The sequence below is a fragment of the Botryllus schlosseri genome, chromosome 2, assembly GCF_051294905.1.
Source record: "Botryllus schlosseri isolate E-star chromosome 2, Bs_hap1, whole genome shotgun sequence".
In the NCBI taxonomy this organism is placed as follows: Eukaryota; Metazoa; Chordata; class Ascidiacea; order Stolidobranchia; family Styelidae; genus Botryllus; species Botryllus schlosseri.
In genome coordinates, this window is record NC_137237.1 from 14,035,364 (window position 1) to 14,051,693 (window position 16,330).

General features: G+C 39.5%; 1 protein-coding gene across 3 annotated transcripts; it reads left to right on the forward strand.

Annotated features, from left to right (window-relative positions):
- Positions 1-4,399: 4,399 nt before the first annotated feature.
- Positions 4,400-15,505, forward strand: LOC145433702 (peroxisomal carnitine O-octanoyltransferase-like). Of its 3 annotated transcripts, none has more exons than XM_080310878.1 (14): positions 4,403-4,563; positions 8,849-8,993; positions 9,708-9,809; positions 10,498-10,631; positions 10,702-10,817; positions 11,386-11,537; positions 11,638-11,861; positions 12,526-12,739; positions 12,809-12,966; positions 13,035-13,132; positions 13,198-13,280; positions 13,360-13,481; positions 14,167-14,271; positions 14,346-15,505. In XM_080310878.1, exons 2-14 carry the CDS (start codon positions 8,858-8,860, stop codon positions 14,541-14,543), a joined length of 1,842 nt encoding a protein of 613 aa, XP_080167004.1. In that variant the 5' UTR covers positions 4,403-4,563; positions 8,849-8,857; the 3' UTR covers positions 14,544-15,505. The 3 variants fall into 3 exon arrangements, with proteins under 3 accessions (XP_080167005.1, XP_080167004.1, XP_080167002.1); XM_080310876.1 differs by having other exon boundaries at positions 4,404-4,563; positions 8,819-8,993; XM_080310879.1 differs by lacking the exon at positions 14,167-14,271 and having other exon boundaries at positions 4,400-4,563; positions 8,819-8,993.
- The last annotated feature ends 825 nt before the right edge of the window (positions 15,506-16,330 follow it).

Consider the following 16,330-nt stretch of genomic DNA (forward strand, 5'->3'; position numbering starts at 1 on the left):
GCTCCAACGATGTAACAACAATGGGCCGTTCGGCGTTCCGATAACTAAGACAAATTCATTAATATATTTATATTATATTTATATTTTTTCTGCTCCTGTATTTGAAGATATTTGGCCATGAGAATAATAGCCTACATATCAGACGTACACCCGAATCCTGGATTGGAATTACAATGCTCAACCTAAAAATGTTTTGATATCAGATCAGTCTCTAGCCTAGCTATTATCAATCTGTGAAATTCAAAATATTCATAGTAGCTGCAAAATTATAACCCGATAGCTTTTATGATGGCATCATACATTTTTCCGGCCATATGGTGTCTATATCTTACAATTAATAAGTATCAAGTGCAACAACAATTCTATTCAAATAGTTCTAAATGTGATGATTCTTTTTGTGCCAGGCCTAAATTGATACAAGAGTAAATCACATTTTGACGATGTTTGTTTACTGTCAGTCTGCTGGATCGTCTCACTTTCAATAGGACAATTCAATCCCGCCAAATAAGGCCTACTTGGAAAGACATAGAACACCCCTATAAGTGCTGCGGCCCGCGGCGTCGTCAAAACGGGAAAACTGGCCCGCGAGCACATTTGAGTTTGAGACCTCTGATTTAAGTGGTGTATGCCGCTAAACCTAGTTTCAGCTTCAAGTTTAAATCCGTCCAAAGCTTGAAACTTGCTTAGTCTAACTTCTTCAACAACAGGCCTTGACGGCTATTTCGGAGTGATTCCATCGCCATGTTAACATAATAATTCGTGTTACCGGAATCAGCGCGACACTAACTTTCGATTGAGACCTGTTTGATTAAATTTGAGCTCACGGGACGCCAGCTATAAGACTACCAATTACGCTTCTTTTAGCCGGCTGTACACTGTGCCGAGCGAGATACTGAAATGGTGACGCGTCCGGCGTCTTGATTTATAGGTCGTGGGTTCGATCCACGGCCGGGTCATACCAAAGACTCGAAAACTGGTATCCCGCTAGGCGCTCAGCAATCACGGATAGCATGGAGGAGAAAAAAACGTGGGTGCAAATTTGAGTCAATTCCGACTAGTAGAAGCGGAACTATTTGAGTTTTTCGTTGATAATCTCCGGATCAAGGATAATCCGAGAATTATCAACGAAAAACTCGAATAACTCCGCTCAAATTTGTTTTGCATCGTCTTTGAACTTGAAGACAGCTCAACAATTTCATGGGGTTGACAGAAAAATTTGAGAATTTTTTTAAAATCTATATTAATAAATTAAAAATTTCAATTTAAGATTGCACGGCCTTTACTGGTTGGAATTGAGTCAAATTTGGTGTGCATCGTTTTCTTGGACAACCTGACGATTTAGTCATGAGGCGAGTGAGGTTTGGAAAAAAAAAGTTTTTTTTTTGAACAACCCTACTGTGCAGCCTCATTTTGCCGCCCCCTTGGAGCCTGCCGCCCCTAGCGCAAAGCCAGAACCGCCAAGTGGCTGCTACGCCACTGGTAAGGAGTAGGGTTGTAACGACTTGATTGAAGTCGCGATTTTTTTGGTGACTCGATCTGAGTCAATTTGCAACCTGCCACCGTAGAAGGAAATTTGTGAGGTTGCAGGAACGACTTGGAGTAGTCTATTAATCAGACACCCACTTCGGCCTACAGCATGTAAATAAGAGACATGCACACCGGATTTCAGAAAGGATAACATAAAAGGAAGCGACAAAATGAATGAATGCAGCAATATGTCGGTAGGCGAGGTCGATAAGTCATATTGTGGTCTGGTAATCTTGCGGGCCGACTAGTATCGATTCAGTAGAAAGTGCTTGTGTTTCGATTTGAATGTGGGCAACTGGACATGCTCGACCACTGTCGGATCATAGTCGTTTACAGCACTGTGAACGACTATGAGTCAGATGCCGTTCCACACTCCAGGTCCGGCGTAGTTGATAGAGCGTTACGTTATTAGTCACAGTCACACGCAATATATATGTTGTATATATAATCGTATAAGGATAAGTATACATATCATTGGTCAAACATTTTCGCATGTACGAGTTCTATTGTACGGTGACAAAAAAGCCCCCCAAAAAGACCCGATAAGGAAAGAAAAGAGCAAGAAATAGTTTCTAAAAAGGACCGACGAAGAAAGGATAACATCACAGAGTGACATCAGGCACTAGGTCAAGGCATCCCCCTATCTGTTCATTACATCGCATTTTTTGTCGTGTATATCGCATTGTACAATGTGTGTGTGTGTTGGACAGATGAACATATAACCTGACCATTGATTGATTGATTGTAGATACGGATGTTCTGTATGTCCTGTGACCAGAAGTTGCCTACAGCACGAATCCCTTGCATATTTTGATGTATAATAGATTGATATAAGACATGAACAATCCAGTGTTGGGATCAAGTCACTACCTTCGAGTCATTTTCAGTCGATCATTGCACATTTTGACTCGAGTCAAGTCAAGTCGATCGTATTTTGGAGGTGACTCGAGTCAAGTCATAATTCGAGTCAAGTTGACTTTTCGAAGTATGAGGCATGATAACGTTATTGCATTTTGCTAGCTGTCTGAAATGCAGATTGAGTTGTCATTGATATTGAACCAATGAATGAATATAGAGTTAAATATACACGCAAGAAGGCGCTGTATCGCTCACATATACGTATAACTGCTAAACCTCAGTTTCATAGATACGAATTGATAAGATGCAATACATTACGCATTTACAAATCGATATGATACAATTCGAACCTGCGCCAATGGTTAAGGACAATCAGTTTCAATAAAACAAGAGGCTTTGGTTAAGGTAAAAACAGAGAACAGAAATTACTTTACTATACTAGTTTACGAGAACGTAAGCGGTAAGCTTCGATCACTTCGTTTGCGGCAATTTATTTGTGAGAGAACAATGGAGGCTCAGTGAAACCCACGATCATTAAATGATTGGTCGCTCTCACCGGTTACACCAGCGTCTCGCGAACAATCCGACCATATGCAAGATACAGTGATTTTAATCGACACCGATTACTTGATGACTTGAAATTGACTCGTGAATTCTGCCCCGAGTCACGAGTCAATCCACATTTCTGATAGGCCGAGTCAAGTCAAGTCATTTTAGCAAAGTGACTCGAGTCAAGTCATGACTCGAGTCATCCCAACACTGGAACAATCCCCTTTTTCTATACTATCTTCTTTACTTTTCATTCAGTGTCCATGCCTCCTGATTGATTTACATCGCCTATGCCAAGGTGGGTGTCTGATTCAGTAGACTACTCCAAGTCGCTTTGACACCTTCCAATCTTTTCATTGTATCGCATTTTTGTGGTGTATTGAACCGATAAAATTGCTAATAAACCAATGATAATGACGATGAAATCCTCACATCTTTCACGATTTACACGACAGGCTGAATGATCATGAGTAGGGCGATTTTTTTTGACATGTCAAAAAAAGTCAAAATTAGGTCAAAATTGTAGCGTTAGGTCAAAAAATGTCAAAATTCATTACAAAGTTAAAGCTTTTTTGCAACCTGCATTTCGTTTGTATCATAGATTTTGCACTTTCGGTGAACTTATCATTTGGCATTTTGCAACTTATAGCCTACTTTATAGGCCTACCGTTGTAGATTGTCCCTTGTCTACTCATTGGGAATCATAATAAACATTCAAATGAAACAAATGGTGTTATGCTCAACGTACCGCAATATCCCAACTGAAGCAAGACTGCGTGGGCATTGCATGGTTCTTATCAAGAAGCGCACGATGAAAAATTTGTTATGTAGACAACGTTGTCAGAATGAAGCAAAACGGTTGGTCACCAGCAGTGTACGCACAACTTCAGTGTTGTCAGCCAACAACTGCTGCTGTTGAACGTTCTTTCTCCATTCTTGGAAAGCTACTTAGTAAGGACAGACACTTTCTACCCGAGAATGTAGGAAAGTATCTTTCGTTGTACTACAATTTGATTTAATTATTTCTACCATAATGCGTAATGTAAGTACTGGAATTCTTCATAGGGCCAAGGGCCAGATTTCGTTGAAATATAAGTTTTTTCATGTAAAAATTTGTCAGTTTTTGAGCCAAAAAACGTTTCTTCAGGCCAAACTACATCGTAAGGACAGACAGTGCCAACCAGAAATGTATATTAGTAGTACAATTTTAACATTATGTGCGAAAACACCTAATTTGCATACGCAAGGTCAAAATTTGGTCAAAATTCAGTTTTTTTAGGTCAAAGAAAGTCAAAATTTGGATTTTTTAGGTCAAAATCTTCCGTTTTTTAGGTCAAAAAAAAATCGCCCTAATCATGAGCCATCATCAGTCATAAATCGGTCACGCAATGTAATTATAGCAGAAGCAGTGCACTGTGCAAAACTGTACAGTCTACGCTGCGTGCACACTGCACTGCACAGTCTGTAATACGAGTGTTTTAGAATGCGGCAATCAAGTGGAGAACCCTGGTGGAATAATTTTATTTAGAAACGACAAATTCTGCTGCTATGACGTTGATTCGGGACGACAAGGTCTAGCAATGTGTCGTTTTTCTGGAACAGCATAATTCGTTTATAAACGAGTGCGAGGTGAATTTTAGAATTGATTCAGTTGTTTGTTAGTCTTAGTGACTTGTTACAATGGTTTGGATATTCAGTGCGCATGATTGAGATTAAAATTTTGCATTTGTCCCTGAGTTCGAGGTTAGCCGAGTGTGGCATTAGGGTTTACTGCACTATTGTGCATAGACCAAGTGTTATGCTGGTGTAGGGTTGCCATATACGTCCAGAATTTCCGGGACATGTCAGGAATTTCAGTGTTTGACCTATGTCCGGGAGGAAATGCTAGAATATACTCAAATGTGCGGAATTTAGACGACTTGAAAGGGGCTCAAAATGATTTCATGAATCCAAATAAACAATAACATATTTTGGTTCAAATTCATGCTACGGGAAATTTTTCTTCGCACTATGCGCGATTTAGTGGAACATATATGATTTAAATATGAGAAAATACAGTCAGATATGTGTCCATCATTTGCTGAAATAAGTCTAATTACAATCACAATTATAAGAGAATGGCGCAGTCAGTTCAGGCCATTTGAATGCTTTAATCCAGTGGTTCTCAACCTTTTTCGACTCATCGCCCCTTATCAATCTTGACATATACTTCTCACCTGGTCCATATTTTCGAATCCGAGAAAGAGGACATATAAACTGGGAAAATTAACAGCTTGATTAGGTGGTAAATTGGCTAAAAAGGTCAACTTTGGCAGGATCCCTAAAAATCTCGGTCTCTTTTTTGTTAGTCAATCTTTGCAGCAGTTCCAAAATAACTCGTTTTTCACATGCATTTTATGCCGGTATCCAGTTGCCGTTTAATTAAATATATGTGCCTGAATGTTCAATCATTTCGCCGCTATCGCCCCCTTCGTATGTTTTCTCCCCTAATTGCCCCCTTCGTTATTTTCGGCTCCATGTTTCTCAAAATTGCGCATTGTGGGATGTTATCGCACCTGTTGGGATTGGAACCACTGTTTTAGTGAAAGACAATGGCTCTCAACCTGGGGGCCGTTTGTTGCCCTTTTTTCTGGGGATTCCAATGATGTTGAACGTAATCAGCTTTCAATTCCATTCAGAGTAAGTCTGGCCAAAGGTGCTAACTTTGTTGTAGGAATTCGATTACCAGAATCGCCAAACTAGACTTGTGTCGCTACAGAAAAAGTCCATATTTTTATGGATGTTATTTATAATATGTAGTGAAGCGCCAGACGATTTCATTGGCCTAAGGAGAAGTCTGTTTCACACTAAATGAAAATACCTGCTCTTGCAATCACCATAGTTATAGGCTACTGGGCCATCAGAGATGTGACGTCATACTGACAGATAATTTGTTCATACCTCCTTTAAAAACACACTATAGTGGGCGCTAAAGAGCGTCCATATATTGACCCACGAAAATATGGTAAACCTAAGCTAATGTAAGACTCGAACTGCCTTTTATAAAACAAAAGCTCGTTGAAATATACAGTAGGCTATTTGTAGTCCTGGTTACAATTAATGTGGACCACGTATCATATTAATTTGTGCCTCACCCTGTACAGTTTAGCCGCGCTGCAATTGTACGTATTGTTGGGCCAACAATCAACACGCCAGATTAATTTGTGCCTCTGTATGTATTGTTTCACAGTACTGCGGTGGGCGGTACTTTGTCATTTCGACATCCTTCTATAGTCCTATCCGTCCATTGCATTGCATTGTGCCTTGTGTATTTCGTTGTCCACTTTGTCTTGAGCAGATGAAAATAGTATAACTGCTGAATATGAATTCGTTAGGCCAACAATCTGTGTGGGAGAGTAATATGTGCGTCACATTGTATTGGAAGCAGACATGGGGTGATTACTTCATGAATGTAATCGATTGCGATTACGATTACTTCGGAATCACGCGATTACGATTACGATTACGATTACAGCAAAATCAGGAAGTATTCGATTACGATTACGATTACATTGGAAAAGTAATCACGATTACTCACGATTACATTTATTTTGCATCTTAGTAATTATATTGGAAGACAATACATGGATTGCGCTGAAAAGGGCTAATGAGATAACATCTTTCTTTAAAACAGATGCGACATTTGCTTGTTGCGTCATAATGTACATATTGCCCATTTTATAGAGGACGATTTATCGCACCCAATGATTTGCATTCTTGCCAGATCCATAACTGCTGCACCCCAAATTCCCCAATAGGGTGGGGAGAGTGCTCGGAGGGGACTCAAAAGTATTTCGTGAACAAACATAAATTATAGAGTATTCTCGACAGATTTCATTAACTTGAAAATTCTCTTTGAGCTTTGCCATTTAAATGTCTCTACATAGCTTGATTTCGAAATGCATACGTCTCCCCTCAAGAAATAAAGGATGAAAAATTCATAGTAATAGGCATTTTGGTGCCAGTCAATACCGCGCCCCGACACACCAAAAGACATATGCAGTTTCGGCTAACATGTGACTCTATGAAGTGTGCTATCAAAGAAAAACGTTGGCCGAAACTTGGCGTATGTGTCCATTGTCCATAGCCGCGCTTGGTGGGCGTGACTAACAGTCCGGTCCTTCCAATCTGCGCCCACGATGCAAATGCCATGCAGGCACCCGCAGAGCATTAGACATGGCAATTTGTGTGTGCGTCTCACGTAAGTTTTTCTTCTAGTCTGCTAAGTTTGGGCCACTACAATATCTTTTGACTATATAACAGACCGGAGGTCACGAATTAACAACATGTACTACAGTAATTATTGCAAGATACCAGATGTTATAATTATGGATTACGCGCCCCCTGCTCTTCAGGTAAGTCTGACCATCGGGGGCTGAGATAGGATTAAAAAATGCAATATAATGCAATTACCAATGTTATTGACGAAATTAAATCTTCAAGTTGAAAATTGACTACCCTTTGGGAGCCCACGACCAACGTTTGGAGTGGAGGACGATTTTGCTGTTTTGATCCTGATTCTAGTTACAACCCACGCTAACATGGTATATAAGCCGATGGCTGTGGCGGCAGGTCCAAATCTTCAGTAAAGAATTATGAACTAGCAATTGGCGCCAGTTTTGAGTAGAATAATATAAGAATAAGAGAAGGTGAAAATAAAGTTCTACCTCCAACTTAATACAGATAATGTAATGCAAGCTGCCATTACGAGAAACGGCAAAAACGGCGCGGTTATAATATATATCAGCAGCTGTTGATTTCTAATGCTTCGTTGTGGAAACCGTAATATTTTATTTGACGAGTACAAAATTTCAAACCTTTGTCTGGTGTACGTTCGTATCAGCACATAGGCTTACTGCTCGTAAAGCAGCAACGGTCAAATTGCGTTTAACTAAGCATAACCAAACATCAATACAAAAGTTGCTATTTTAAACCAGGCAGAGAGGTGGTTATATAATTATCCTGCAGCGAGGTAGTGGCGTCTGAAATGTATTGATAACCCGATCCCTACTGAATGGTGGGTGTTTTACAATCACACTAATGTACGTACATCGAATATCTATTTACTATAAGTGTGGAATGTGGATACTTCTACGCAAAGACGAGCAAAGCTAATATGTTACTTCTGACGTAATAATGAGCAATGGCATTTGAAAATCAGACGTTTGTGACTCAATACTTGGTATAATATCTCTTGCTTGTTAACGAATGTTCAGTTTTATGTCACAGTCGTCGTACAAATAAAAAGTAATCGTTCTTTCACAAAGAAATCGATTAAATATGCGAAGTAGTCGATTACGATTACGATTACTTCGGAATTTTTTCGAATGTAATCGATTGCGATTACGATTACTTGAAAATGCTGTAATCGTCGTAATCGATTACGATTACTAATCGCGATTACCCCATGTCTGATTGGAAGACCTGTGCTGGACTGAAAAAAATACACATTCTACAAACATACTGGCAACAGGCATATGTCCATGCTGTATCAGCATTGTTTATGATAAATTGCGCAATCACAGATGAAGCATGGCCCATCTCTGCCTCCCCTCACCTTTCGCCATAATTGAGAACAATATATATGCAGATTGTCTGATTTCCAAAAGATCATTACCCATATATCAATAATAATCAAACTTTTTTGATATTTTCTTTTGCTTCTCATGATGACTTCCACATCCCTTATTGTTACTCCACTTAAATCCTTATTTAACCACTAAATTAGTCTGTCTGAACTAACCTGCCCTTCAGGAGCAGTCCGATCAGTTCTCAGTTTAGGTTGTAGGCTACCCAACCGCATAGCTCAAAAGTTGACTATGTGTATTGTGTACTTACTCCACAGAAAAACACAAACTACGAAGTCATTAATTAGGTTCTTATCATGGAAGACCTGTTTAACATCAAGAAGAAGCTGCCAAAAGATAAGAGGACGTTTTACTGGGATGATAAATTGCCGTCGTTGCCTTTGCCTTCAGTTCACGGAACCATTAAAAAGTACTTGGATTCTTGCAAAGCAAGTTAGTATATGAATGAATATTTCTGCTGTTCGATCAAGTGACCAAGACCAAGTATATTCACGTTGAAGGATTTAGAAGCATGTTTTCGATGATTGTTAAGTATAGTCAATCCAAGGTAAATGATAATCTAGTACGGTACTGAATCATTTAAATGAGTATGTAGGCTATCAGTAAAGCAGCAAACCTTTCATCGTTTCATGCAACACGAGATTTGATCGAGTTATTGTGGTGTATACGAACGCAATTAAAGAGAGAGAGAGGTATGATATTCTTTCTCGCCTGCACCATCGAGATGCTTTTAGCGACGGAGTTGCGATACGGCCCCATGAGGTCATCTAGTCTGCGCCCCCGTTTGTTTTTCTCCTCCATGCTATCCGTGATTGCTGAGCGCCTAGCAGGATAGCTGCGGATACCATTTTTCGAGTCTTTGGTATGGGGATCGAACCCACGACCTACCGCTCGAGAAGCCGGACGCATAACCATTACACTATCTCTCACACTGAAAATTCCCCCTTTCACCTGGATCATTACATTTAATTCTAATAACTAATGAGTAAGGAGATTTCTGCCGTTCATTTATGTAGTTAGTAGCGTTATAATATTTCATTTCCTGATTGCCATCATCCTGGTCAGCCTTGGGACTAAATTCATACAGTTGTTTAGTAAATTGCAGTTTGTATTAAATTTGTATTTTTTTCATCTTGGTCTCGTCAGTTCTGACCGATGAAGAATATGAACAAACAGAAAAGATTTGCATGGACTTCTCCGAAAATGATGCTATGGATTTTCAACTCCCGCTGATGCACAAAGCAACCAGTAAGTGTTTCATACATTGAACCTATACCTGTATTGACCTACAGTGGGTACCTATCAAATCTAATGAATTGCAATCTGAGCTCTTTCAAAACCGTTTGGATATCTGTGTTAGCAGAATAATTATCCTTATGGACAGCTTTGGTATGATGTGATTGATACTTGTCAGGCAACGTAGCGTATAGAATACAACTGGTCAGGTCATGTGCATTTAGTTATGTGTCTTATTGACTTATCCTTCTAAATTTTAGATAACAACGGAACCGCTTTTCCTGTAGGCCAGGGGTGGCCAACCTGCGGCCGTGGACACGTAATTCAATTAGTATGTGTAGGCGGCCGTCGACATGCAATTGGAATTAACGAATTGACTCCCGATTTATGAGAGATTTTATTTAATATTGAAATTTTCTTTCCGCTGCACGCGATTCAATATGTCGAATATGACTTAATTTTTTTATTTTGATATAGTAGAGCCCTTTGCAATTAGATCCAAGTTATCAACCTTTGAGGTCATGTAACCCAACCTTCTATTTGGCATCATGGTGGCCAACCCCAATCCTTTATTACACATCAAATGAGCTCAATGCAACATTCTGGGATATTCCGTCCCAAGTTCCGTGGTTTGATAACAACACTAAGATTCTTTCAATCAAGGCACATTTAATATCATTAAAATTTTGTTGATTTGCAGAGGAACGTAATTGGCTGGCGAAATGGTGGGATGAATATGCATACCTCAAAGTACGGTCACCTATCATGTATTACTATTTTGCTGGACCGTCTCCATTTTTACATGACGGCTGGTCACTGCAAGAAGGAACTCAAGTGCGTTGTCATTATTTTTCAGCCACGCCATGACCCGGCATTTTGCTTAACAATAGTATTCATGTTGCAGCTGGAGCGTTCCGCCATTGTATTGTACAATGTTATGCAGTTCTGGTTAGCTTTGAAACACGAAGTCTACCCACAGCATATATTGAAAGATAAGAATATGACAATGCGCCAATTCAGGTATAAATTTTAATAATACTCTCTGCAGTCATGCAACTAGGCCTATGCATTCGCGAGCTACTGTTTTTGCAACTGATTGGGGGCATGTGATTTCTAAAAAATATGAATTATGGAATTCAGTATATTTGCAACAAATGATAACAAATTACTGAGACATATAGGATGACCTGTTTCGAAATCTGCAGTGATTCATCGATATTATCGTGGATATCAACCGAACTCCAGTAATATTGCCTTTCATGTGCATTTGTTTATAGACAGCTGTTTCCTCATGCTGTTTCCATGAGATTTTGCATAGACAATAGTTATTACAGGTGCCGACATGTCATCGTACAGCCGGTACAGGCATGTAGTGATTGTTGATCTATTTGCAATATGAGTAATGCTTGATTGTCGGCAATGAGCACTGTGACGTGTCTTGTGTTTGCCTACTTCTACAGCAAACAATTCTGTAATAAGCTTGTTTCCATAAGGACATTGATGATATTCTTAGATAAACAGATCAATGACCGGTGCAAGAATGTGAGTCCAATGTTAATGCTTTATTGCTCTTATACGTTTTTTGCAGATATATGTTCAATACTTGTCGCATTCCAAAGCAGGGGCAAGATGATATCTACCATTCGTTCAAGACAGTTTCTGAAGGGGAGTCGCCCACTCATATTATTGTGTTTTTCCGTAATCGCATGTACAAAATGCAAGGACTGAACGCAGATAGTGGTATGTCTATAGTCTGTAAATCATTGATTTGTATCCATGACCACTTGACTGGATTCCTTATGTGGTTTTTGTATTAGCTGACTGGGTATATATTTTTCAGGGGACATCTTGACTCCTCCAGAATTCTATGCAATCCTCAAATCCATTGTTGACAATGCACCGAAAAGTTATGATGCTAGCATCTCTGCCCTGACATGCCTTGAAAGAGACAGTTGGGCTGATGCAAGAGAACACATGATCAGTATATCAGATGTAAACAAAGAAAACTTGTACAATATAGAGAGTGCATTGCTATGTTTTTGTTTGGATGAAAGCAAACCTCAGGTGTGTATTCTGTTCATGGGATTTTTTTCTTGCGTGGTAACATATTTTGCAGTAACATATTGTTGTTCATCAATCTATTTTTACTGCATCGTGTCTGTGGCTGTCAATAGTCAAATGCTTTGTTTGGTTGGCCATGAAATAGTGGGCGATGCTGGGCAAAGTAATCACTGATGATATGAGGTGCTCTTTGAGACTGGCCAAAGCTAATTTACACAGATATAACTAGCACTAGATATCGGTATCATTCACAGGTAGTACAATGCGGTCTGTACCAGACCAGATTTGCTTGCGAATGACTGATAGATGACATATGTCATGTAAATGCTCGAATGGCACTTAATATTGATCATTGTCATTTCACATATAAATGGAATGGATTTGACGTGTCCACAAAGTTCATTTTGAATGAGTATTCAGATACTGTTCAAGGAAAAGTGGGACTAGTTAAAACTTGAAATTCAGTGGAAGAATTAACCACAGTACTTAATTGAATGACTGATGATTAATGAATGATTTAAAAAAAATTAATATTACATCATCATTGGTCTTCTGTGATACTATACTGAACGACACCATACAATGTATAAGAAACATCCATAGGCCTAGACGGCTGGCTTACTAGGCACCGGCTTCCTTATACAAAGGTACTTTCTGAATTTGACAGAATTACACCGACTTGTACAGTCTTGGACTTCGGGGACCTTGTGCTAATAGGTGGAATGACAAATCCTTCAACTACACTTGTTCTGCGAACGGCGGTCTGGTCGCCACTTGCGATCATTCCCCATACGAGGCGTTGATACTAACAATATTTGTGCAACATGCTTCTTCACTAATGAAAATGGCTGAAAAAGAATTCCAGAAACCTTGGAACGCGAGTAATATGGATTTGCAAGATTTGAGTTTTTATGACCTGCGTAATTGTGTCGCTTATTTTGCTTCTTCAGAGGTTGGTGGCGTAGAGGAATTGGTTTTCGACTTTGATGATAAGCTGCAGGATTGGATGAGACGGGGGCTAACGGAATACAACAAATTTGCATCCAACCTCCAAGTTACGATGAAACTGCACACGGAAATCGGAAAGTCTGCCATGAGGGACTTGAAGGTTCGCCCCGAAATGAAATTGTACAACGAATTTTTGGAGTTATTCAATGAATTGAATGTCTCTACCAGGTACATCCGGATGGTTTCATGCAAATATGCATACAGCTAACTTACATGAAACTCTACGGCAAACCTGCTCCGACATATGAGACTGCAACTACCAGAGGGTGTGTCCTGTGAACCCTGATGACATCGGATGGAATCAGAATTATTTATTGACTGCTACTTACAGATATTACAACGGCCGTACTGAAACAGTTAGAACTTGCACTCCAGAGGTAGTTGATTTTTGCCGATCATTCATCAATGGTACCGGTATGTCTCTTGAATTTTTCAACTAATTTCGTTTTATCGGGATTGATTGGTTTCAAGTGAATATGGATCTATATTATAGCTGCCTTGGACTGCCAAGCTTTGTTCTACAAGGCTCACGATAAGTTTGTGTGGTTGATGGAAGAATGCAAAAAAGGCTTCGGATGTGATCGTCATCTAATGGGAATGTCACTCCAAGCAATGGTAGGTATTGATGTGCTGAGTAAAACAAGTTTTTAAAATCTCCTCGACTGATAAACCGCAGACATGGGCATATTATACACTGACACAAATGGCAATGGTAACACAAAGCGCTAAAAGTTTGTGAAATGCCGGATTTCTGTGAGACTGTACCAATGACATTCCTTCTCAAGCAGCTGTACATTTTGTACACTGTACTGGGCCTGTACAGTGTACAGTACGTACGAGTAAATGTCAGGTACTGGCTATAGGAATGTTCTGAGTTCAGATGGCCAGTTTCTTCCACTCCACATGTTTTTTAGAAATTGATGTAAAATCAACCATGATTATGCAACAAAATATTGTGGCTTTGAGCTATGTTGCTAATCGTCATTTGACGCAAGTGTGTACTTTGTACATGGCACATTGGTGTCCAGTGCAGATCAGCGATGTCAATTCTTGTATTGACCGTATTCCAGACCATTACCACCACATCAGCATAATTGGCACACTTACAGTGCCAGAGACCTGGAAAAGTTGACACCCATAGTGCTAAAAACAGTCATACAGTTATGCTACTATTTGTAAGGTTATATCGTTATATGCTCCGCTTCTAGTTTTTACATGGATATTGAGTTTCACACTTGTGTATGTGTCTGGTTGTGCCATACACTTTAAAAGCTACGTCTCAAAGTGGAATTATTTACAGGAAAGTGGGGAAAAAATTCCAGAGATATTCACTGATCCTGCTTTTCATAAAACTGGAGGTGGCGGAAACTTTGTCCTGTCCTCGAGCTTTACGGGATATTATGACGTAAGCTGGCTATACTTGTTTTTCATTCTCTTCTTATGATTAATGGTAGCTCTTTTTTATCTCTTTATCAACAGGCCACTGGTGGCGTTGCACCAATGGTGGAGAATGGATATGGGATTTTCTACTGTATCAATAACGACCGCATCACTGTAACGGCGTCAGCGTGGAACAGTTGCCGTAGCACCGATACCGAGCAATTTATAGCCGCGCTTCTGCTAACTATTAGTCAAGTTCAAGATATGTTGAAAACCCCATTGACATCGAAGCTTTAATTCACTTTCCGCTATCATTTTATATATTTTTAATTATCGCCCATCTAATTTATTGATTTGCAAAATTTTGTCGGTCGGGCTTTGTCTTGCTTGCGTGTCGCAGTGGTGACTTTTATATGTTATATAAGTTGCAATATTATATTAGATACGATCGCAATGAATTTATGTTGTAGGCCATATAGGAATGGTTTTAAAACTTCTAAGAGCAGTGTTTCTCAGCATTTTTGACCTCGCGGACTGGCAAAACTTGAAAACAAATGTTGCTGACTGATGAACCTTCAAAAATCAGAAATAACCCTAAATTTAGGTTCGACAGATACGCAACTCAAATGTAAAACTTTATTGAATGCTCATGTTTTTATGCTAGATATTGTATACATCGGTTCTACTCAAGTCTCAGCAAGGTAACTCCCTGTTGATTGTGATTTGTAAATCAGGATTGTTCGGTTTTCTTTGAAAGTAATGAGACTCTCGTTTTCTATAGCCTCTATTATACTGCCAAGTGCGCTTAATTGCACTGTCGGAATTTAACGCAGTTTGTAGCTTTCACATAGAACATGTCCGAAACTTTGCAACAGTTCCGCACAACACTTGCACCATTGTGACGTGCGCCCAAAGTAGACCATGAATTCTCTATTACAACATCAAATGCGTTCAGAACTTCTAAATCAATTTAAAATATATTTTATATTTGGCGGACCGGCAGGAAACTTGCCACGGCTGAGAACCAGTTCTAGAGCACGGCCAGATCTTGAGTTCATAAACATCTCGTGTCCACTGCCTCGCACATAGAAAATAATGTGTCGTGATTTTTAAAGTTCGCATTTTCCTTCCGAGCATGTTTGAGATTGAGATAGTTAAAGGCACAAACAACCGGTTGTAGTAGGCTCAACAGTGATATATTAAAACATTGATTCAGTGTGATTAATGTCATTGAAATACACCCTTCTATTTACAATGAACGCCTTCGTTTTATGGAGATGGAATGCGTGCAGACGTTAGTGTCCCCCGAGCTGTCTGGTTACGGACTCCTTGTTGGAAATTTTCAAGCTCGTGGAAACCTAAATCCTGGAAATTGACGCATTCAAAATCTTGCTATGACTTATAGTCGGATCAATTCCTTCTGATTTGTTGCTTCTCTTGTGACCCCATGTTCGAGTTACCTGGTAATGGAACTGCTCGATCCAAATGTTCTCGTTAGTATTCTTCTTCTTCGGGTTTTGGTGCTCAATTGTTACTTTCATATTCTGTCATATTGGATAAATGTGCATCGTTCTAATCAGTGGGATCGTTATGAGAACCTACTTGCCAAAATATTTGCAAAACATTGTCCATTCCCGAGCCATGGATATAATGGATGATGGATGATCAATTGATCATTGATCCATCCATTGACCCATTAGGGGTGTTAAAAAAACTTCATTTTTCAAATTTTATCTGCTTAATCGTCAGGTTACCCAAAAAACGTTTCACGTCAAATTTGACTCAATTCCAACCAGTGCACTGTGCAGCACACTGCACAGCCGACAGTAGTCCTATAGCTGGCGACCCGAGAGCTAAAATTTAATCAAACTGGTCTCAATCGAAAGCTATGAGCATGGCAATGGAACCACCCCAAAATTGCCGATTGTTCCGAGCAATCGGAGCGCCGTAACACAATGGCCAATTAACCCTGATAATTGAAATTGTATCGAGCGAATATTCGGAATAATTCCGATTTTCAGACGGCTATTTCGGGGTGGTTTCATTTGCCCTGACTAGCTTTTAAATTGAATTTCCGGAATCAG